We start from the raw sequence: 25551 nt of genomic DNA on the forward strand, positions 1-25551 counted from the left end.
TTACCTTCAATGAACTGATCAACCAACGCGTAAATATGAGTGCAAGCTTCGTCGGGCATCACCCAACCGCCAGTTGTGATCTCCAGGCGTCCTTCTTTTATGAGTTTCTTTAATGCCTGTAAAATGTAAACGGTTTGTATACATAATCATTTGCGAACTAATATCAATTGGATTGGTTGAACCAAATAAACTAAAACTATGTATGTGTGAAGGTAGCTATGGAAGAGATAATTTAAAATTGGTTAATAAAGTTTTAAGATAATTCTAAATTTATTGGCCATTTTTATAGGGATTATTCCCCGTGCCTTTCTCGCAAAGCAATTTTTATATCACACGTCCTGTTTGTTCGACATCAAATCTTGCTAAATACGTACATACTTACGATTCTTGTTTATAAATTCATGCAGCACGTAAATTACTGACTAGGGACAAAGATCTGAGATATTTTTTTAAGATAATTTTTGGCATTGACGTACGCGTAGCATCATCGAAACCCGCGTAAATTCGAAATTCATAAATCACTGACGTCACCGCGTCGGCAGCATCTGAGATACGAGAGCCATCTATCACCAAGACCCATAAAACACATTTGCCTGTATTACATGCGAGATGGCGTTACCGATAACCAGAGAACGTTTGAATGCACATGATGCAGTTTCGCGAAGTTTGCGTAAATCAAACTTCGTTACCTGTCGGAATCGAGGCAACAAACTTTTTACGATGCGATCTAAAACTTTTCGAACTATTGAAATCTGACAATACGATTGTTTTATTTACTTTGAATGACGTTTCGAAGGTTAAAAATGATTATATTGATGCTAAATTTAACAAAATACGCTCAGACAACTAAATAAAAGCACGTTTATAATGTAACGGTATTGCTGGCGTCTATAAGCGTCGATGATCACTGTACATCAGGCGAGCCGAATGCTCCGCAGTCTACGAAGGCGAGTTATTGATTATACCGAAAAATGACTTTCCGTGAACCAACACCTACTTAAAAAATGTTCCTTTATCTATATACTAATATTATAAAGAGGAAAGATTTGTTTGTTTGTTTGTTTCGAATAGGCTCCGAAACTACTGGACCGATTTGAAAAATTCTTTTTCCATTAGAAGCCGACATTGTCCCTGATGAACATAGGCTACTTTTTAAAAAAAAAAATATTTTTTTTTTTTGGTTTCATTTGTGTTTTAATGTTTCCGAAGCGAAGCGAGGGCGGGTCGCTAGTCCTCTATAAGGACGATTTTTTTAAAGTATTATAAAAACATGAATTTAATCTAATCTCATTTTGCGTTTGTTCAGTTTTATATTAAAAACTATTTTTCACAATAATTTGTCCACATATAACCATTTTGCGTAAAATTAAATATATAAATAATTAAATAAAAACAAACCAAATGTACATATACATGACAATGCGCCTGAAGAGGTTTAACTATTTATATCTAAATAGAAAAAAGGTTTAATACTTTATTCATTCAATGATTTAGTTACATTTATGGAGGGCATTTGAAACGTTAATAATTTAATAATTAATAAACACAAAATCAGTTTAATTACATTTTTATGCAGACTGTAATACGGCCCATATGATAGTGAGTGGTTGCCATCGCTCATGAAAATGAACGATGTTAGAAAGTGCATCAATGCCAGATTCAGGCTACAACATGTCTTTGAGGACAAAACTTCGATTGAAACGGGAACATTATACCTTCGTTCAAATACAGAAGTACTGTAGGAATTGTTTCTTGCAAATATTTAATTTTATGTAGCAGTATTGTAGAACAGAAGATATTCGCGCTAATGATATTTTTAAAATAGGCTTGAATAAATAATTAAATAATAATAATAAAAAATGTTTTTTACTAGTGGTAAGACCTCTTGCACGGGTAGGTACTACCACCCCGCCTATTTCTGCCGTGAAGCAGTAATGCGTTTCGGTTTGAAGGGTGGGGCAGCCGTTGTAACTATACTGAGACCTTAGAACTCATATCTCCAGGTGAGTGGCGGCATTTACGTTATACATGTCTACGGGCTCCGGTAACCAATTAACACCAGATGGGCTCGTCCACCCATCTAAGCAAATAAAAAAGTTTTGATAACATTTGGACCGTGGGTCTACCGAGCAATGACTATTATACCGTTGTTCCCCTTTTTAACTTCAACGCACAACCGCACACACGTATATGTGAAGTATTAAGATTCCAACTACAGTAATATTATTATGAACTAGGAAATTACCAGTTACCAGTTTTTGTTTTACCATGAGTTTTACACTTTAAAGTTGCAAAAAAAACGTGCAATTCGAATATGAAAGTTAGCTCTTGAAAGTATTACAATTTTTATTGGGTGAAATATTTTTCATTAGATTAAAATTTTATTACGATCACAGTAGGTATTCGTGGTTATAAATTAGAAGAACAATGCGTAAAAGTTTTTTTTTTTTTTACAAAGATAGTGTTAGTAATCATTTTTTATTTCATCTCAGTACTACAACACGTCTGTATTTAATTATATTATTATGTACATTTGTGATACCTATTTGAGTGATAAGTATCAAAAACATTCAAAACAAATTTAGAATGTGTCCACTCGTGACAAGTCCGTAAGCTTAGATCTCCACTCAACTATAATTGCAGGCATCAATAAAATTAATTGGCTTTTAACATAACTCAAAGAGAATTTTTTCGTATTGAATGCTTTCAGTTTTCATTTATAGCTGTGATTGAGTCCCGACAGACTTGGACAACAAAGAGAAAACACGTCGACTGTAAGCAAACGTATTATCTTGTTTTAATCAAAAGAAAACTCAAAGTTATTTGTAATGACAAATTCGAATGGAAATGTTTAAATGATATTCGGATGAGCTGATTTTTTATGTAGTTATATTTTTCTTGTAATTTTACAGGTTTGTGTTACGAAAACGTGAAACTAGAAAATATACGAAACGGTAAATAAAATCTTTGGCAGAATTTATTACATACACTATCTTGTTATTCCGCAGATTGTTTTTAGTTCAATTTTACTTAAGTTTCAGTCGATCTGTCTGTCATATCCTCCGTGTCGCGCAAATATTTGCTACGTGCAAAGTTCACGTTTGCTATATCAACATTTTGACTATTATGACTAGCTTAATTAATATAATAATAGTATGAATGTATAATAGAATGTATCTAGGCCCACTTTGTGTCAAGGGGTCACCGGAGCCTATATACATCACAACGTAAATGCCGCCGCCACCAGCGTTGAGAGATGAGTTCTAACTCTCAGATTTACAGAGGCCGCCTCACCCATCAAACTGTAACACATTATTGCTTCACGATAGAAATAAACAGGTGGTACCTATCCGTGCAGGCTGACAAGACGTCCAGTAATTACGCAAATTATTATTTTTGTGGTTTTGAAAACCAAAACGACACTACATTATCTCTTCATCGTCGGAATAATTCGTGTTACATTGGTAAAACTGGTGCCTACCGGATTCGCACACCAGTATAGTTACATTGACACAAATACAAATGGCGAACAATTAAAACTCTGTACATGAGTCTTGATCATGAAGTTTTTTTTTCCACTAGATAAATCTTTAATTTTCCTCATATACACGTTAAATGATATTGGAGTAGTATTATGATGGATGCCTATCATAATTTTCCTAATATACACACTAAACGATATCAGAGGAATATTTGCATTCCAGGTGCGTTTGCTTGTGTAGTTTTTATTTTGTAATTTTGTAATTTCAATTCGATGGTCATTCAACTAGAGTTCATTTTTAGATTAGAGCTCTTCCCGCAGCGGCTTTTTCTGACATATCTCTAGACGACGCATCCGGACCCGGTTTGATTCGGTGGGATAACGACCATAAGCCCGGGTTGACGCGTTCCCCTTTTTTTTTTTCAGATTCCTGAGCTCGGGGGACAGTCTGATGCGGGGGGAGAAGTTCTCCACACTGACTTGATGGAGTGCATTGCCTATCGCGATGGTTTGTCAGGATATATACTGATTCGCCATAGTCCTGGGTGGGACGTAGTGAAATGCGGACTGTCTGGGAGGATTGGCGATGTGGCTTCTGCCAAACTAATATTCAATTTCTGCCAATCCACCATAGTCATAGAAATGCCAGGGACGGCCGAGCTGAATGACGACAGATACATAGTTGGAGTTGAACTCTATCTTTGCTTCGATGGAACATAAGTGCAGAGTTACGTTCCTATATTGTACCAGACTGATCGTGCTCGGCAAATGAGCAATATTACACATGTAACAAGTTGGGGTTGGAGGTCTGACGAAGTCAAAGGCAAATTCGTCTATAAGCGACGCTGGGTAGTTTCACCTAGTGTGGTGACACTTTAATTCTCCTGCCAGAATGACCGTGGTTCCCATGCCGAGTGCATGTCGCTATACAGGAGAGGGTTTCCGGGGGAGGGGAGAAGGGTTAATACGGATGTGATGACGATCGGCTGCTGTCCCATCAATGAGATATAGCACACTGATGTCTCTCGATGTGAGAGAGCGAGGGGAACCGAGAGGAGTAAAGTGTAAGACCCGTATATAGTAAATGGTGGTCCCAGTCTGGCAAAAACTTGCTTGATGTTTAATGAGTCTGAAGAATCCAGGCTCGTTCTCTAATTTAGATCTTACTCTCCATCTTGTGCTTACCGTAACGCATTTGAGAAAGTCCGAGAATAAGTAAGGGGCCAAAGACATTATTACCCTGCATGAACCACAAAGCACACTCAGGACAAGCGAGACTCGTGACAACGATACACGGAGAAAACTCCATTAACTCCATTAGGTTCTGGTAAATTAATTGCGTATCGATAATACTGTCGAATAGTTTAAGATCTAAGCCAATTAATATCGCAGTTACACGCACCTTTTGCTTAATGGGATGAGACCTTTCCCACCAAGAGTTGAGGAACGATATCTCAGTCCAGATGAAGGTCATGTTCGGGTACTGATGTAATTTCTGCACTATGTTGTTGATGATGTTTTTGGTTTTCCATTCGAAGTAGTGCTCGAAAGTCTTCAGCCATCCCGGGTCATTGTGAGAATGAGGCACAACGATCACCTAAAACGGAACAAGAATTTTAACTCAGTAACCGCGAAACACAAGCCATTTGATATTGATAAAACAAATAACTTTAAACATGCTCTTAAAACGATACCACAATATTTTCGGCTAACGTATAAATAAAAAGATCAGTGAAAATATAATTTCGAAACCGAACCGAACCGTTACAAACGCCTTAAATATCCTCAAAATAAATATCAATTTAAAAAGCCTTTGTAGTTGTTTTTACTGGTGGTAGGGCCTCTTGTGAGTTCGCGTGGGTGGGTACCACCACCATGCCTATTTCTGCCGTGAAGCAGTAATGCGTTTCGGTTTGAACGGTGGGGCAGCCGCTGTAACTATACTTAAGACTTTAGAACTTATATCTCAAGGTGAGTGGCGCATTTACGTGATGTCTATGGGCTCCAGTAACCACTTAACACCAGGTGGGCTGTGAGCTCGTCCACCCATCAAAGCAATAAAAAAAAGTTATATTTTAGAAAGCGTGCAATAATATAGTCTGTGTCCCATACCTATTAGTTAATTCAAACAAACAAAAAACTATAATATGATATTCATAAATGCGTCAAAGCGCTTTAAACTTGCAATACCATTTAAGTCAATTATGAAATATACGGCAACTTTAATAGAAAGTTGGCGCAACAAACACCCCGGGGCATTGAGTGGCCAGGCTCGTGCCTAGATTAGCGTGCGCCGCCTAAGCTCAATTGCTCGGGGGCCAGATACCGCACCAAAGGTATTGCACTTTTTTTTAAAATAAGGCGATAATACTGTTAATAGGGTTTTAACAAAAACAATGCATGTTGGATCTATATTAATGTTATAAACTTTTTTAAGGGATTTTATGACCTGGTAACTAAGACCTTTAGGTCAAGTTTAATTTTAATTTTAATGATAACTTTTTATATGAAAAATGATATTATGAAATGAAATGAAATGAAAGGAAATGAGAGGATATGGTAAAAAATAGAATCTCAGTAAAATGGTGGTCATTTACTGAGACTTTTCAGAGGAAGTTTTGGAGGATCCCCGAGAAGTTACGTTCAGCGGTTTTGTTTCATTTTCCCACATCTGTCCCCTATCACAGATACAGGTAAACAGTTAAAATAAACCATCGTTATTACACATTTAAACCTGAAGAATCACTGAATAAACAAAATAAATTACAATCACAAATCACTTAACTTCACTCCTCGCGTTCCCACCAAAACGTTCTAATATTATAAACGTGAAAGTTTTTTACTGATGGTAGGACCTCTTGTCCAGATAAACTGATATTAAAGGAAAAATCTTTTAAGCATAGCAAAAAAAAAAGTATAGAAAAATAATTTAGCATAACGAAAAGGAAGCACCAATAAAATGTAAATAAGTTATGTTATACCTTAAGTCTTGGTCGACGGCTATCGTTCTTTATCTTCTCGTATCTTTCCTCAAAGGTCCTGTCCCAGAATTCCTTTGTGCGCAACCAGCTCGGCTAGAAAAAAAGGCCTAATCATAAATTGTAATTAAAACAAGATCGTTCGAGTCGTAAATCGTGCGTGCTTTAGGACAAGCTTCCCGCAAAACGTTCAATCATTGCCCATACATAGAACTAAGAAAATTATCGAGGAACTTTTGTGCAGTAATGCTTTTTATGAAGTCAGTAATTACCTAACAATCAACACGATGTAGGAGCGAGGTTTTTCACTCCAGACTTTGTTTATTTATTATTTCTATATAAGTTACAAACATTATATTTAACAAAAAAAAGTAACACAATATTAGTAGTTACAAAGTAGTAATTAATAAAACAAAGTTTGTTTCTCCTATTCTTCTCAGGACTGCGGTATTTTTTTCTAGAACCGTTATGTTTTGACGACATTTTAGTAACAAATAAATGTTTTCTGATTAGTATTTAAGTTTGGGTACAAAATGTTTGCATGTTTAGTTTGAAGAAATCGACCGCGAGTGATGGCATACTAAATTAAATTCCAGCAGTCCTGCGATTCATATGGATTTTGTGACGGCCCATAAGTGTGGCCCAGCCAGCATACACTCGGTTACTTTCCAATGATATTCTTCACTTTCACGAGACACACAAATTGGTGTGTAACCAACTTGGTGTGTCTTTCGTGAATCTTTCAGTGCCAAAACAACCCTGTTTTTATTTTTGTTCCCCGTTCCCCGTTCCCATAGTGCATGATTTTTTTGCTTCGATTGCAGAACTCTGCTTATATTTCTACGCAACTGAGTAGAACTTGTAGTAGATTTTGTTTATAGATTTAAAATATTAAGAAGAAACATAAATAACTAGAAATATAAATTATTCTTATACATCACTAGTGAAACTCAGCCATTCTTCACTAATTGACTATCATTAAATGAATATAACATTTCCAGTGGATTTTCATATAAGCTTTGTCACCTTTTTTTTTCTACCTTTGCTGATAGCCTTGAGAGGCTATATCAGCGTTACCCTAGCGTGTAGGTGAGCTCTCTGGGCTTAAGCCGGAGGTGTTGTTAACACTGGCCTTAGCAAGAGCAGTGCTTCGCAGAATCTACTATCCGATTGGAAACGGGACCCACTGAGAAGATCCGACGAGAAACTCAGTGGGTTGTGTTTATGGGTTAATTTACACGCCTAGCCCTTTGTCGCAAGACTGTTTCGGCGAGGACGGTGACCGGTGCTTGAGGTACCTAAAAGTGCCGTTAATCGATCGGGAGGATCCGTAATGACGTGTTGAGGGCGACGTCGACTGTTCTGTTTACTATTCGATCCACAGGATCGTGTATAACACTAATTGACTATCACTAATTGTATGTAACATTTCCAGAGGATTTGTCACAATTACGGACACAGGCACAGAATATTGTCGTGCTCCATCCTGCAAACCGCAATGCCTGATTGCTTTGTGGCACTGACAAGGATACCGGCGGTACCAACTCACGATCTACCATAACACAAGCAAAGTTTCCGACATTAAAATTTTGTCTTCAATTTCCCTTTTGTTTGGTTGAAAAGAAAGAAATATCAAATATTTGTAATATTCCGGTATTCGTTCTCGAAAAATCTCTAAATACAAAACTATTTTCTAGACAATATCTAAATAAATACTTTTACGGTTTTTTAAATGTAGTACCAGTTTAATGATTTTTTGTGTGACTACTATTATTGCACACTATTGAACATGAAAACACCAGATACTTTTGTGTGATGCGTTAAATTACGATTCGAGATTTAAATATGAAACCCCATGTCAATATTAAATTAAGATATATATTTTTTTTTAATATTATTCATTTTGTATTGAGATACTAAACGTGTCAAGGATTCGAGGCTTAGTGGTCTTGCTATCAGAAAGACATGAGTTGCCTCATTATAACTTTTAGTTAACAAATTACTTTGACCTACGTATTATCAAGAAATATTTGAACACGGCCGAACTTCTTTAATCTAAGAATGTTGCACTAACCCTTTGTGCAGGGGGTGGGTCCCGATCTGTCAGCGGAGCAGTTCGGATTCAGGGAGGGCCGCTCGACCATCGACGCGGTGATGCGCGTGCGTGCCCTCTCTGATGAGGCTGTCGGCCGGGGCGGGGTTGCACTGGCGGTGTCCCTTGACATCGCCAACGCGTTCAACACCTTGCCCTGGTCGGTGATCGCAGGGGCGCTGGAGTATCACGGCGTCCCTGCGTATCTCCGTCGGCTGATCGGGTCCTACCTCGAGGACAGGTCGGTCGTGTGCACCGGGCACGGTGGGGCGGTGCTCCGCTTCCCCGTCCAGTGCGGTGTTCCACAGGGGTCGGTCCTTGGCCCTCTCTTGTGGAACATCGGCTACGACTGGGTCCTGCGTAGCGCCCTAAGTGCTCCTCTTCCGGGTCTGAGCGTAGTTTGTTACGCGGACGACACTTTGGTCGTGGCCCGGGGGAGGGACTTGCGAGAGTCTGCCCGTCTTTCCTGCGCGGGGGTGGCCTTCGTCATCGGCAGGATCCGAAGGCTGGGTCTGGAGGTGGCGCTCGATAAATCCCAGGCCCTGTTGTTTCACGGGGCCCGGAGAGCGCCGCCTCAGGGGGCCCACCTTGTGATCGGAGGCGTTCGCGTCGAGATCGAGGCGACCGGATTACGGTACCTCGGTCTCGTACTGGACGGTCGTTGGAGCTTCCGCACTCACTTTGAGAGATTAGGTCCCCGATTGATGGCGGTCGCCGGCTCGCTGAGTCGGCTGTTGCCGAACGTCGGGGGGCCTGACGTGGTGGTGCGCCGCCTCTACACGGGGGTGGTGCGGTCGATGGCACTGTACGGGGCTCCCGTGTGGTGCCACGCCCTGACCCGCGACAACGTTGCGGCGTTGCGACGTCCGCAGCGCGCGATTGCGGTCAGGGCGGTTCGTGGATACCGCACCGTCTCGTTCGAGGCGGCGTGCGTGCTAGCTGGGACGCCTCCCTGGGACCTGGAAGCGGAGGCGCTCGCTGCGGATTACGCGTGGCGATGCGATCTCCGCTCCAGGGGGGAGCCGCGTCCTGGCGCGGTGGAAGTTCGAGCGCGGAAGCTTCAATCTCGGCGTGCCGTGCTCGAGGCGTGGTCTCGCCGCCTGGCGGACCCCGCCTACGGGCGACGGACCGTCGAGGCGATCCGCCCGGTCCTCTCGGACTGGGTGAATCGCGACCGAGGACGTCTCACCTTCCAAGCGACGCAGGTGCTCACGGGACACGGCTGTTTCGGTCGCTACCTGCACCTCGTCGCCCGGAGGGAGCCGACGCCGAAGTGCCACCACTGCAGTGGCTGCAACGAGGACACGGCGGAGCACACGCTCGCGTACTGCCCCGCTTTCGCGGAGCAGCGCCGCGTCCTCGTTGCAAAAATAGGACCGGACTTGTCGCTTCCGACCGTCGTGGCTATGATGCTCGGCAGCGACGAGTCCTGGCAGGCGATGCTCGACTTCTGCGAGTCCACCATCTCTCAGAAGGAGGCGGCGGAACGGGAGAGGGAGAGCTCTTCTTCCCTCTCGGCGCCGTGCCGCCGCCGTCGGGCCGGGGGTCGGAGGAGGGCGTTTGTCCAGCTCCAGCCCCTATGAGGAGGCAGTCTCCTCCCGGTGATGGTCACGGGGCGACCTAAGGGGGTTGAGGCTGCGCCGCACGCTACCGTCACTCTAGCGCGCTGGCACCAGGAGGACGGGACGGCGCGTCGGCGGCTGCGGACTGCGATGCGGTCCGCATTTTCGTCGTCGCTGTCGTCGCCGAACATACTGTTGAAGAGCAACCCGGTCGGCGGTGTATCGCGTTCCGACCCGGCAGGCTGGTTCTGGCCCAGCGGGGTATCCCGGAACACCAGCGGCACCGCCCGGGCGGCCTGGTAGGGCCGCCGTACCGCGGAGACTGACGTCGTTGGTCGTCGACTATCGCCTCGACGACCCGTCGGTCGGGCGTCCTCGGGGTGGCGCCGCGTGTCTGGTTGTAGTGTTGACCGCGGGAACCCCCCTACTCTGAACGGGTTCTGACCCCGGACGGAGATCGGACGTCGGGTGTAAGAGTGCAGGGGAGTCGTTTAGTGGGTGGGCCCTAAAATCCTTGGGCCCGCGATCTGCTCTCAACACCTGCAGATCGTTGAGTCTCACATACCCCGCGCGCCCCCTAGGCGTGGGGACCTCGTAGGAGGTTCGGCCACGGCCCGAGAAAAAAAAAAAAAAAAAAAAAACCCTTTGTGCATGAAACAAAAATGATCAGAACTCGTTATCTAATATCACCTTAATCGGGCTTGTATTAAGTATCATATTTAAAAGCGTTAACTTAGATAATTCGGTTTACCTTTTTTAAATATGTATACAATTACAAGACTGCCGAAGGAAGTAACGATTATGAAGTCGTCGTGGCCTAAAGAATAAGACGTCCGGTGCATTCGTGTTGAGCCATGCACCGGTGTTCGGAACTCAGGCGGGTACCAATTTTTCTAATGAAATACGTACTCAACAGCTGTTCACGATTGACTTCCACGGTGAAGAAATAACATCGTGTAATAAAAATCAAACCCACAAAATTATAATTTGCGTAACTACTGGTGGTAGGACCACTTGGGAGTCCGCACGGGTAGGTACCACTACCCTGCCTATTTCTGCCTTGAAGCAGTAATGCGTTTCGGTTTGAAGGCTGGGGCAGCCGTTAACTATACTGAGACCTTAGAACTTATATCTCAATGTGGGTGGCGCATTTACGTTGTAGATGTCTATGGGCTCCAGTAACCACTTAACACCAGGTGGGCTGTGAGCTCGTCCACCCATCTAAGCAGTAAAAAAAAAAATGTATTATTTTTGTTCTTAAAACCTTTTAAACTTTCCAATGTATCGGACGTTCGTTTAAAATTAACGGTGTTGTGTTTCTTTTATTGTCGAAACTAGTTTGTGAGGAAAATTGAGTTATTATAACTAACGAGTAATAAAATTTGTATCAAGGTCGAGAACGTGGCACGCGATAGCCCGCAGGGCTCTATCAGCTGTTCGTTATGTACAATTAAGTAACTAAACGTGAGCTACCTTTTAAAAAATCGATCGTATTTCGTGACAATAAAAGGCACGCATTAGAAAAGCAAATATGTTGTTGTTTTTTACTGGTGGTAGGACATCTTGTGAGTCCGCGCGGGTAGGTACCGCCACCCTACCTATTTCTGCCATGAAGCAGTAATGCGTTTCGGTTTGAAGGGTGGGGCAGCCGTTGTAACTATACATGAGACATTTTAGAACTTATGTCTCAAGGTGGGTGGCGCATTTACGCCGTATATGTCTATGGGCTCCAGTAACCACTTAATATCAGGTGGGCTGTGAGCTCGTTCATCCATCTAAGCAATAAAAAAAATGTCAAATAGAAAATAATGAAAGGAAAAAATGTATAAAACAAGAATGTTACCGAAATGCAGTCTAGTTAACGTAAATAAATCTAGTTACCGCTATAAAATAGCGCTGAAAGGTTGAAGATTATCCCTAGAAATTCAGTTCTTTCGCTTTTTAGACTTAGACAGACGAGTAAAAGCATCGAACAGAATAATTAAGACGCAAATACACTCTCTTCACTGGTAAACAAAGACGCTATTTAATCAATGCCATTAGTAATGCCCGGGACACATACTGAATGTAAATACTTCGTAAGTTTTCTTAATGCGCTGGATTCTTCAACGGCGAAGGTAATCCAATTACATCAGTGGTTGTTTTAATTTAGCCCCCATTTGCATAGTTCGATTCATATCTATGTGCACATTCATTCGTATATGGAACCAGCAGAACAGTTCGTGTATACGTGATGGATAGTGTGCCCGGGTAATGGTGTCGCAAAATCATATCTGATGCCGTTAAAACTCAATACCCAATACCCGTAATGTAGAAATTCCGCAGCCAGTAATTAACATCAATCAAACGTACAAATGTGGCGTATTTTCCGAACGACATTTCCTGTTTATTACATTAATGGAATTATTGTGATACGCTGACATTATAAAAAAAAACTATTTTGTCTAACGTGTGAAAATTTTCTATTCAATATATGATGTTTTAGTTTTCTTTGAGAAACATTTATCTTCAATGAGATGTGAAGTTTAAAAACATAGAAATAAAACAGATAACGCTTTGGTTAATTTACCTACTGTAAAATGATAAAATAGAATTAGTGTTCGCAAAGAATGCTCCGCATACCGCGGATCACAAACGAATATGTCCTCGAGCAGCTTCGCGTAAAAACAAGATTGTCTACGATTTGCTACCAAAAGGTTCTTGGTTACTTTGGTCACATTGCTCGGCAGCCACCAGACAGACAACCCTGAAAAATTGGCTGTGGTGGGCAAGGTAGAACGGAAAACATCCCCCGGCCGGTCGCCAAAACGTTGGTCAGATCAGGTAACCGCGCTCACAGAACTCTGTTGCGACCGACCCGAGAGAAGCCGAAAACCAAACGAAATGGAAGCTGATGGTACAACCACGAAGGCCTTTCAGGGATAGAACCGGTTATCATTCTCGTAGAGCCCGTCGCTTGCAACGAAGGACTGGGCGAGTAAATTAAACCCACAGACACAGCCCACTGAGTTTCTCACCGGATCTTCTCAGTGGGTGAACGTTTCCGATCCGGTGGCAGATTCTGCGAAGCACGACTCTTGCTAGGGTCAGTTTTAGCAACAACGCCAGGTTTCAGCCCCGTGACCGCGTCACCGGGCGAATAGGTGAGCACCTATTCGCCCGCTGACGCGCATAGGGTCTCTCAAAATCATCGGCTTAGAAAAGATAATGATGAACACGACCTTCAGCAGTGAAATATATGACTAAGAAGAAGAAATACATGATAGCCGATAGCTCTGATTACATAAAAATCGCTATATTCATAGCACGTTTCTATTAGCTTGGTATGTATGAACATACGTTGGTTTGTATGCGACAGAATCTTGAACGTCATTTTCAAGTCGTCCGATTAAACTTGAAAAATTCAAAATATTCCAACCAGTCTCACCAGTCTCACCACTCAGTAAAAAAAAGATCCAAGTAATTCATGGCTAACCGGCTGTTTAAGCATGTTTTTTTAAGTTTTAAATCTATTTATTTCAGAAGACCCACCCACGGTTTTAACAATTTATTTTATCGTAGAATAAATATCTAATATTTTATCGTAGAATAAATATTTAATGTAATTTAGCTATTATATAACTTTTATTTAAGAAAGCTCTACATAACGGTACGATTTAAAAAAAACTCATTTCGCGCCCTTAATAAAATTTGTCCACAATTCCCATTTTAAGCAGTGAAGAAATTCGCTTGCTTGTTGCAAATATTGCTGCAATTAACGTTTCTAAAGCGACTCGCTATTTACCATTTGTAAAGGACTAATTTTAGCACTTGTAAGATTTTATTGAATTACAGCTGAACAAGGCCTCATCGAACTGGAGCGCGAAGCTTCCAGACGATGTAGAATAAACAAGGCTTATTTTAATCTTTAGGTAAATAATAAACATTTGACAAGTAATAGATACGAGACAGTTACGGGTTTTACAAAGGTTTTACATTTTTAATGAAATCGTAGCAGCCAGATTTTCTATGAATCTTTCATGAATACCTTCTCATCAGGCTCGTGCAAATGATATACCCGGTCATTTAGAGGATTTGAGATGAAAGCTTGATTTGACACCAAAATAAGATATATTTTCACAATTCTATTATATCTCTTTACGAGTGATGCGAATTTTTCGTTTTCTATCTATATATAAAAATGAATTGCTGTTCGTTAGTCTCGCTAAAACTCGAGAACAGCTGGACCGATTTGGCTAATTTTGGTCTTTAATTATTTGTGGAAGTCCAGAGAAGGTTTAAAAGTTAGATAAATATGAAAATGCTCAGAATTAAATAAAAATAACAATTTTGTTTTTCCTTTGATGTGTCCCCCGTCGGACGGATTCCTTTTGTTTGTTTTAAGTTTGAGTTTTTTTATACAAAAGTTTAGGTCTTTTATTTATTTATTGAGGCACTACGAAGTCTGCCGGGTCAGCTAGTTAATGATAAAAGTCAGATTTCCTTTAACACCCCTTACGTTTTTGTTGGGATTTAAGTAGTTGATTTGAAGGTGGCATAAGAAATGCTGCAACAAAACAGAAATACGAATACAAAAAAATCACTATAAATATTGTATGTACATATTTGAAATAAAAAAGACCGTCAACATTATATTCACTCCAAAAAAAACATCGAACGGAAGCCAGAAGAGAGAGTTAAATTAACTCGTCAGTTGCAGTTCTTGCTGCGTAGACATAGCCCGTATCTGAATAATGAAACAATTTGAATTTATCCAACTGATGACGTTCAGTTAAATTGATATTTTCGCCGATGATTGAAGCATCCCTCTCTAAGTTAAACCACACGATTGGCGTTTATAGTAGTGGCATTTTTACAAGAGGCATACGTGCAGATACGCTGCGCATAAAAGGATCTTCCAATTATAAGCATAGATCTTATTTCATATTCTTCTTCTTCTTCCTATTCGTACACTCTTGACAGAGTGGTCGTGGTCATGCATCAGTCGGATCCTGCGATACCGATGCTCTCGCGATGCGACGCCATGTGGCATATAGAAATGGGAAATTTATAAAAAGTAAATTTTCAACAACAAAATTTTCGACCAAGCCTAATGCACACCACGTAGAAGTCACTCAAGTGAAAATAAGATACAAGAAGTTATTGTAATGTAAAAATTACACCGCAAGTCTACAGAGAGATCCCATAAACATTAATTTATATTTTTATGAAAAGTCATATCTTTTTAATAAAAAGCATCATCGTACATTCTAAATTTTTAAATTTGTATTTATCATTTTGCTAAGATTTTAAGTAGCATTAAGTGAAACTGCAAAGATATTCCAACGGACGAGCGAAAAAACTCTACATGAAACACCGCTGAACTACAAATTTAAAGAAGAAATTCTATAAAAATGCACTAAATAAAGCGACAACGGACGTTCTATCTTAATTAATGTATTATTGTACACAATTAAAACGGATTTAGTCAAACAAAAACGGTAGAGTGAAATTGACAGGTGACGCTGGATAACGCACAGTGTATCCGACAAAATGAAAGGTGCTTTTCAGCCCGCTGATTGAATTCAGTCCAGTGCATGTTCAGTGTAGTCAGTTGCGTAGCTTGGATGATGTTGTGAAACTGACACTCAGGTTAATGAGTTCTGATGGCACCGTACTAATCGACTATTCTGCGTTCAATTTAAGGTATATACATATCGCAATGCTGTCTATGGGTGTTTTTAACGACATATTACAAAAACAGCCCATAGTTTCACTGTCGATCTTGAGACACGATGATGAAGATCCAGTAATGGCTATCACACATTCGAGCGCGTATTTTTATAGATTACACACCCCTTTGTGTAATTATCAGGCTATTCTAAAAACTTTGCCGAACCGATATAGTACTATCCTGCTTTTTCTACCATAATAAGCATAGAATAATCTTAACCGAATGTTATCGAAACTTCGACCTAATATCTTGATTCAGTACTCACGTTATTGGTCGTCTCGCTGACTAAGCCAATGGAATGTTTATTAACTCCGCTCAATGTTATGCAATTTCAGGTGAATTAGTTGCATCGCAAAACTTGTGGGCTTCAGCATTGGTAAATTATTAGCGGGATCAACGTGGAGAGCTGTGTTACGTTTGTTTCAGTATTGCTGCTCAGCAAAATTTGTTGTAAATTTATTGATGTGTACTTATTCAACACCGATAGAAATAGAAATTGTTATTCTAACGGTATTATAGTGTTTTAATAAATTAAAGAATCTGTTGAATTACTTGTTAGATAGGACAATCAAATACTCTGTAGTTCTTTGTATATAAAATTTATATTCTACGTTTTTTATATAAAACTGTATTACTTCTATATCTCTATACCACCCAACAATTTTTCCTTCAAACTCATAAGCCCCAATTTACATCTTCATCACAAAATATGCTTCAAAATTTGCACGACGAAACAATAGCCTTAGCCGTCAATTTTTATTAATCTACACAGATCTGGATCATCTAGAGTAGGCACACGAAAACGTGCACGAAGCCACCCTTCCAGAGACAATGTGTCGAAGTTTCAATTGAATAGTTGAATAGCTGCACTGCTCTTCTAACCGGTAAACGTGTACGCAGTTTTTTTTTTTTTTTACCTAAGCTGGTAGCCTTGAGAGGCTATTCCAGCGTAACCTTAACTAGTAGGTGAGCTCACGGGGCTCAAACCTGACGACGTTGCTAACACGAACCCTAGCAAGAGCCGTGCTTCGCAGAATCTACCACCGGATCGGAAACGCGACCCACTAAGAAGATCCGGCGAGAAACTCAGTGGGCTGTGTCTGAGAGTTAATTTACTCGTCGAGCAAGCGACGGGTTCGACGAGAACGGTGACCGGTGCTTGAAGTACCTAGAAGCACCGTTAGTAGATCAGGAGGATCCCAGATGACGTGTTTTGGTCGACGTCGACTGCTTTCCATTCTTTAGTACGCAGCAAAAATAGGCAAGATGCAATGGAACTCATCCGTACGGACACACAATACTGACCACCAGTAGAGATAGTAACGCAAATCGATACATTCTGCAGTTTGATTTTTATTGCACAATATTGTTACTTCATTGCAAAAGTCGTTCCATTCAGTAAGCCACGGCTTCGAAGAACCCCGATAACACCTGAGCCGCGTGATCATAGCTTTTTTATCGCAGTACCACGTCATTGACAATGTAAATATACTAACAGGCTGCCAGCTGTGACCGATTGTGTAAATCATTTCGCTTTAATAAGTTTTTTTAATTCTCAAAATTCGAATTCAACTTTATCTTAAAATTGAATAAGCTTTAGATATTAAGAGGAAAAGCGTTCAACATGTTTAAGCACGAGCTTTGCGGTCCTACTTTGGTGGCTGATAGAAAATTCCTTTAGACAATTAAAACCCTCCATGATAATTATACAAAACAATGACAAAGGTGGTTGAATTAAACAAATGTTTTCTCTTTATCTTTATAAAAAGAGAATGGAAATTGATTATTATTTTCCCACGTTTTTGCACATTATACGTTATATACCAAAATATACGTTATATAACCAAAATATCGCTCTTGGCTTGTTCGTCAAAAGCATGTTACTATTCTTTAGCTTATATACAAACACAACTCGAGAATTGAATTTAGTTTCATTTCTACGTTCTCAAAATTCTATGAAGCAATAATATTGAATACCAAATTTTTGTCAATTCTACTTCAAAGTATATGAAATGAAACAAGATGTCAGATCTGCTGCCTGGAGTGAGAGTCAATTTAGAATTTCAGGAAAATTCAATGGAATATGTATATTTACTAATGTATTTTTTTTAATATCATTATATTTTCAACATTGAGATATTGTATATACCAGATTACGTGGTTATTAACAATTATTTAATAACAATTATACAAAATCATATTTATGTTATTAATATTACGGGTTCTTCTTTTTAGTCGGGGAGTATTGTCAGAGTGATCGTGTTTGCTTTGATGTTGTTCAAGCAGAAGCATTCATTAGGATGTTTTGAAGCATGCTTTGGAGGATTGGCCTCCTGGCGATACGTTTACAAATCTAGCGGTTCGAAGTGTTTTGAGTACACAGTTTGGACAGTGGCTGATTCAGTCGGGGTCGGTGATCGACTGCATGACCTCTTGCCTTTCACCTGGCCTGGAACCATTAATCTCTCCATCAAGTCCTCTATTCTGGAGAATCGACCAAAGGCCTTTAAAATTCGTAACTGTGCAGTTAACAGAAGTCGGTCTTGGATACCGAGTTCTTTGGGGAAAGGTGGATTGTGGTGTGATACAGTCCACGGGATTACAAGGCGTCTCCAGCACCACATTTTCGTACTCACCATTGCAACTTTCACGGGATTAGTAAAGTATTAGGATCTCGTTATCTCGTTCTCGACATTTATTACGAGTACGCGATATTATTTATTTACCGTAGGAATCGTTTGACGAAACGTTAGATGAGAGAAGGCTAGTGGAAGTTAAATAAATACATATAAATACTTGAAGTGAGACGACGCAAACAGGAATTAAATTCAAAACGTTACCCTGTCTATACTTCTTTAGCGTTTGTGTTATTTTGTTTTAATTGTAAATTTCTTCATAATACCCTTTGAAAGGATCAAAAGAATTAAAATGAAAACATTTCATTCCAATCATATCAATGAAAACATACCGGGATAAGCTTTTAAAAATGCAAATTAATTTTCATTGTGATGCGCCATCAAAAGCGTCAAAGGTATTCAAATACATAACAAAATGCTTACCTACGTAGCCTACGGTGTGCGCCCTTTGTGTATCGTGTTAATATAAAACCGAATCGAAGTTAATCGAATTTTCACCTCGCTGACTATGACGTGAATAATCCAAAATTTACGTACGCTACTACTATATTAGGAACTACGAACAAAAAATTTGATCAATGCAATTTTGCGTTGGGCACTTAATTAACGTATTCCGACATGACACAGTTGATTTTGTGAATTCGTCCTCTATTGTTCTACGTCAGGGGTTCCCAAACTTAGTTTGTCTACTGCCTACTTTGAGAATAAATTAGTTTTTAGCGCCCCCTTTTTTTGATCTACTCAAAAACCACTATAGTTCATTAGGTGTCTAAGAGTCCTCCTAGATGAAATCACAAATCGCCTCCGAAGCCTCTAACTCTCACAGAGCTCTCACAGAACGACCTTTTTTTTTCTGGGTGTCTTAAAGGGGGTACCCTTTAGGCCTTGTGGGTGCTGCCACAAGGGGGCGATATTGCCCACTTTAGGAAAGACTGTTCTACGTTTAAAAGCATTGTAGTACGAAAGTTCAAATATTAACACAATAATCTTTGTAGAAATTAAGCGCAAAACAAGTTTTACATGAAATACAAAAAAACAACAAATTAGGTGCATTTTATTTTTAAACCAAAGTGGACCACGCAAGACTCAATATGTTTTTCGATTAAGCTGCAGACTAATGGAGTAATTGCAAAGTCAACGCATTAGTTCATTAGGAAAACGTACTTATTAATGGAGGTGGGTGACAGTTGATGCAATCATAGGTGGGGCAACATAATTCATTTGCCATCGACAACTAATATACTAAAAGGTGTTCAATAACCTAGACAGAACGGTTCTTAATCTAACACCGATGTCATGTCAGGAAAATCTCTATACTACTTTATACTATCTATACTAATGTAAATTTTATTTTACATGTTCGTGACTGAATAACGCAAAACCGCTAATGACTGAACGTATATGGATGAATGAATTTGCATAAAGATAGTTTTATAGCATGGATTAACAAAATAAGATACTTTTTATCATGCTAAATGGAATGACCCCCGTAATCTACTGTAATAAATACGACACTACGTTCGCTGGTCCGTGATTTAACGCGCCTTTCTACAAATACATGTATACTGGTAATTTATGGGCACGGAAGTGACACGGGTAATTATTTATCCCGGGAAAATGCAACATTTCTTCATTCTGAATTACAAACTTAAGGCAGACGAAACCGGCACCTCAAAAATAAGATAAAAAAACACGTGTGGCGCTCGGGGACTGCCGCGGTAAAGCATAGCATTTTTTATCAACTTATGCAATTATAATTAGACAATAATAATTTAATATTAAAACAATAATAAAATAAGACCAAGCTATATTTATAAACATTAACAAAAGCAAAATATTAAATGTCCCCTTCACACTCATAAGCTAGACCGCGCGAGAGGGAGATGGGCAGACTTTTCATGATGGGCATGCAGTGCGACGTCACGCCGCGCGCTATTCACAAACACGACACAAGCGCAATGTGTGAATGTGTTGAACGCGAGCTACGGGGTAGGTGGAGTGGGGGTGATAGGTTTTATTGTTGTTACGGAATTTCTTGATTCGGTCGCCGCGCTCAAAACCCGCGATAAAAGCTATGCAATAGCTTAAAAATGAATGACAAATTATTTAAAGAATGGGTTAATTCAGTTCAAAACTTAACTTAAGTATGAAATACGTTATTATTTATCATTATTGTTTTATATCTGCCATCGCGTTATTCCTAGAGGTTAGAGTGCAAATAATTGCACGGATAACCCTGTTTGTCAGCAATAACATCGCGAAATCGAGTTCGAAGTTCTTTTCGCGAAATGTTCAAAAACGTACAGCGTAAATAAATACGGTAATAATAATCAACAAAACCGCTGAGCGTTTTCATAAAATGACTTTGTAAGAGTAACACGTAAATCCATTAAGCATGTTTCATTTAGGTTTGTACATTTTCTCAGTTTGTCTTTTGTTTTACAGGTGTCTTGATGCGTTTTATTCGCGTCGACAAATGTTGTAGATACTATTCTTTTGTCTTTCGTTCTGACTGCTTTTACTTTATTTAGTTTGCAATACGTCTTTCCTTTCTTCATTTTACCGTACTGTTTCAAAATTCACTTATGTGTTTACGAAAAGTCAGATGATTTGTTTGCAATTCACTTTTCTTTTTACTGCAACACTTTTTAAGGTGGATATATATGAATAGGCGTAGCACTTTCCCTTAAACGGTTTCCGTAGACCATAAACAATACAAACTGAATACCGCCCATCGAATAGTATTAGTAATCCGAACGCTTTGTGTTTTTTCCGATTTTTATTATCTATACGCGTGAAATTATCATATCTATAATTGGTAAAACCCAACGGACACAAGTTGTTCTAAGATTTTTTTTAGCTATTTTCGGTGGTAGAACCTATAAGACAGCATCGGTAGGTACTACCATCCTTCTTATTTATGCCACAAAGGGGTCAGGGGTTTTATTTTGAATGGTAGGACAGCTTCTTCAAAAAACAACTGAGAATGCGACCTCATGACTTAAGGTACGTTGTGGTATTTATTATAAATAGCCAGACAATTAGTAGAATCTTCTGACATATAAGGCGATTACTCGGGACAAGGAAATGATGTTGCCGCAAACTTTGAAATCTAACGTCGAAATCTCAAGTGTATTGTCTATAACTATGATGCTCTTCAAACCTGTACGTAGAAACAGAACTAAGAGTTCGGATAGGAAGAATCGGATTCCCACTTTTCATCGGATTTTCTCAGTGGGTAACAATTCCGATCCGGTAGTACATTTAACGAAGCACTGCTCTTGCTAGGGACAGTGTTAGCAATTCTCTCAGTAGTCCGTCCGCGCGAAGTCGGAATAATCCCTTAGACTACCAATAATTAGATAGGAAAAAAAGGATCGGATTTACGTATGTCTAATAGGAATTACTTGATATAGCGGCTTAGAAACAGGCGCCGTCTGTTCCGTCCCCGGTATTAATATATTGCTAATAATCTCACACAGTCGTAAACCCTTGCGAACACGTCCCATCTCAAAGCCAATTAATCCCTAAGAGATGCGTATCATTCAAATTAAATATTAATTAGTTAAGATGTTATACTGGTTTTGCTGGTTCACCGTGTTGCCTATTTCTCGTCAAACAATACAATTGCGAAACCGACCACATGACTCAAGGTGGCTAGATTATCCGCCTGTTTACAGCAAAAAATATTTTAAGTAAGCAAACATTTACAATGTTATTGTAAGTATCAATCAATTATTTACAGGCGGTCTTATTCATTGTGACTGTTTGATAAGCCGTTATAAGAAGGCTGTCCAAAAGTTCTGTCTCTACTAGTATAAATAATAGTACTATTAAGAAAATATTAGTTTGTATTAAAATGGATTTGGGTGCAATTTCGCACAAAAAAGTTTATAACCTAGATTAATATATGAGATACTTTTTATTTTGGTATATGGCATATGACCTGGGCATCGCCTAAAATAACTGCTATAACAATGCGTTTGCTGGTTCAAAATGAAAATAATAACACGAACCAACGAATAAATAATTTCGAAGTCGTCGTAGCCTAAAGGATAAGTCGTCCGGTGCATTCGTGTTGAGATGCACCGGTTTTCGAATCCCAGGCGGGCACCAATTTTTCTAATGAAATACGTACTCGACGAGTGTTCATGATTGACTTCTACTATGAAGGATAAAAATCAAACCCGCAAAATCAAAATTTGCGTAATTACTGGTAGTAGGACCTCCTGTGAGTCCGCGCGGGTAGGTATCACCACCACCCTATCTATTTATGCCGTGAAGCAGTACCGGGCTTACAGAACTCCGGTGACAAATTATGAATAAGATCAAGAAGTGTTTTGAAACGGTCCTCAATAATAAAGATAGTTAATAAATGCTTATTAAGGTAAACCACAAAAAGAAACAAAGATAAAAAAAATGCATTATTTCCATTGCACGTAATGTATCGTAATTAAGAATTAGCTGACGCGAGAGATCGAAGCATTAACGGAAACATGGGGTTAGTCTTCCAGAATGAGACGGGTTTAAGAGATATGAATTTTCGGACAAGTATTTAAAATTCCGTTATTTTACTAGTGGCAGAGCGTCTTGTGAGTCCGCATGGGTAGGTACCACCAACATGCCTATTTCTGCCGTGAAGCAGTAATGCGTTTCGGTTTGAAGGGCGGGGCAGCCGTTGTAATTGTACTTGAGACCTTAGAACTGATATCTCAAGGTGGGTGACGCATTTACGTCGTAGATGTCTATGGGCTCCAGTAACCACTTAACACCAGGTGGACTGTATGCTCGTCTACCTGCTAGGGCAATAACAAATGCGATGTAAAAACAGTTCTAGTAAAAAGTTTTACAAGAGGATTTTTATAAAACTGTACCGGATAAAACATTTTTACAATTGTCACGACAAAAGTTATACGTTCCGTTCAGCGCTGCGGTCGCCGACATCCGATAAACTTTACGCACAATGGAATTTTCTCCACCAAGAAACGCTTTTCGTTTTAGAAATATAATTTAAAAATATATTAACCTTGAATTACAAATGGAATTCTTTTGTAATTACAAAATATTTTGTGTAGGTTATATTGTTCTACGTGTGTATTTTCAGAACAAAAAGAACAGTTAACATCAATTGAAATAAAGTTTTCTTACTTCAGAATATGAAGTTTTAAGTAAGAAAATGTTCTTATCTACATTACAAACTATTCGACACGTCATCAGTATGTTAAATTAGGGTCTTATTTAATATTATTTTGTCCACATATCAATCGTAATTATGTGTCAGCGATTTGTCCTGCTTCTCAGGTCTTGCATGGCTGAGGCCGCGTAGCGCCTCGCGCGCCTTTCTCAAGGCTTAGTCTCCCGGCAGGAATTAGAAGAAAAGGAGGACCACGGTCTTTCTCTTCTCCCCCTTCTTCTCTAGAGGCGCCGGAATCCGACATAGCCCGGTCTGTCCTCCCCCTGAACTGGCAATCCGATGCTGAAGGCAGAACATTGGAGCATACAACGATCTAATGCCAAGGAGACAAGTAATAAACTCTTACAAGTAGAGAAACACAATGTAGTGTATTTATTTTCCTCCTTAGGATATGTGATTTCGTTGTTAAACAATATCCGCTATATGCACCTCATGAATATTGCGACATTATGACCTTTGCGACTACTTAACTAACTAAATTTTCATATAGAGACTGCCATGTGACTCTAAGCATTTTTATAATCTAATCTAGAAAATCTGCTTCATTTAAAGATGTTTACAGGAGAACGTTTCAGAAACATCTAGAAGCCATTGTACTTTTTACTCATGCAAGAAATTTTACAACGACGAATCGTTTAATAACCGTGCTAACGTAGCGAGAGTACAGAAATGTATTGGCATTTTATGATTACAGCCGAACCCGCATATCGACTCGGACTTCGGTTCGATTTTAAATAACTTTAGTAATATCCATTCGTTGAATTAAATCATTTCGATTGTAGTTGAACATTAATTATAATAGTTGACGAACTTTTAACAGCATTTTTCGTTATGAGTAACATTTTTGAGCGTAAGTATGTAGTATTCTTTGGCCTGTACTAGAGTCTAAATCTATGGATGGATTTTAAAGTGTGTGCTGTCATTCGATTCGTCTCAGTTGTTGGTGCAACTAAGAAAATTATTTGTGGCGTTCGCGAAAAAAGAACAGATACTCTAATAAAAAAAAAAGATAACTTTTAAAATTAATCAAAAACTTTTAAAATTCATCAAATTTTACATGTACATTAATAAAAAAGATTTCTTTAATAAATATACATATCAAATCAATGTAACTTCTACGTTCAGATAAAGACGCTTTATTTCTTGGCATGTCCTCCACTTAGCTAAGGCCTTTTTTCCTACCTATGTTGATAGCCTTGAGAGGCTATATCAGCGTTACCCTAGCGTGTAGATGAGCTCTCAGGGCTCAAGCCGGAGGTGTACACTGGCCCTAACAAGAGCAGCGTCTCGCAGAATCCCACCGGATCGGAAACACGACCCACTGAGAAGATCCGGCAAGAAACTCAGTGGGCTGTGTCTATGGGTTAATTTGCTGGCCGAGCCCTTCGTCGCAAGCGACGGGTTTGGTGAGGACGGTGACCGGTGCTTGAGGTACCTAAAAGCACCGTTAATGGACGTGTATCCGTAATGACGTGTTTAGGGCGACGTCGACCATTTACCATTCGATCCACAGAATCGGATATATGGCCCTTTCGATCGAGTTTCATCTACGTGTATATTTTTATTATTTTGGACGTTAACCATGAACTCTCATTTTGCCTATGGAGCTCTTTAGTATTATTAGATGCATTTTCTCTATAAGCCACTTAGTACATACGTCAGTAATTGTCATTAAAGAAAAGCATGTATATATATTTTAAATAAACTCATATCCACCGAACAACATAATAAATTTGTTCACTAAACTTAACTCCCTGCTGTTGGTACATAAATGAAAACTTTAAAACTTCAACACAAACCAAACAAGACTTGAATCAGACACAAGTGCAGCTCAAAAGGTACGCAGCCTTTTTCTAGTTTCATATTTTCCGCTCGAACTGTGAACGGGACGGGGT

The 25551-nt window shown here is 39.6% G+C and overlaps 1 protein-coding gene across 1 annotated transcript in view; it reads right to left on the reverse strand.

The window, feature by feature from the left end:
• Positions 1-25551, reverse strand: part of alpha-Man-IIb (alpha-Mannosidase class II b) — a 109756-nt gene that overhangs the window by 4316 nt on the left and 79889 nt on the right. The window contains exons 5-7 of the mRNA XM_089733256.1: positions 6463-6555; positions 4884-5078; positions 5-116 (exon numbers count right to left, since the gene is read on the reverse strand). Of these exons, the coding sequence (XP_089589382.1) occupies positions 5-116; positions 4884-5078; positions 6463-6555 (400 nt within the window). The remainder of the gene's footprint in view (positions 1-4; positions 117-4883; positions 5079-6462; positions 6556-25551) is intronic.

The sequence above is a fragment of the Bombyx mandarina genome, chromosome 01 (genome assembly GCF_030267445.1).
Source record: "Bombyx mandarina strain Sakado chromosome 01, ASM3026744v2".
NCBI classification, from domain to species: Eukaryota; Metazoa; Arthropoda; class Insecta; order Lepidoptera; family Bombycidae; genus Bombyx; species Bombyx mandarina.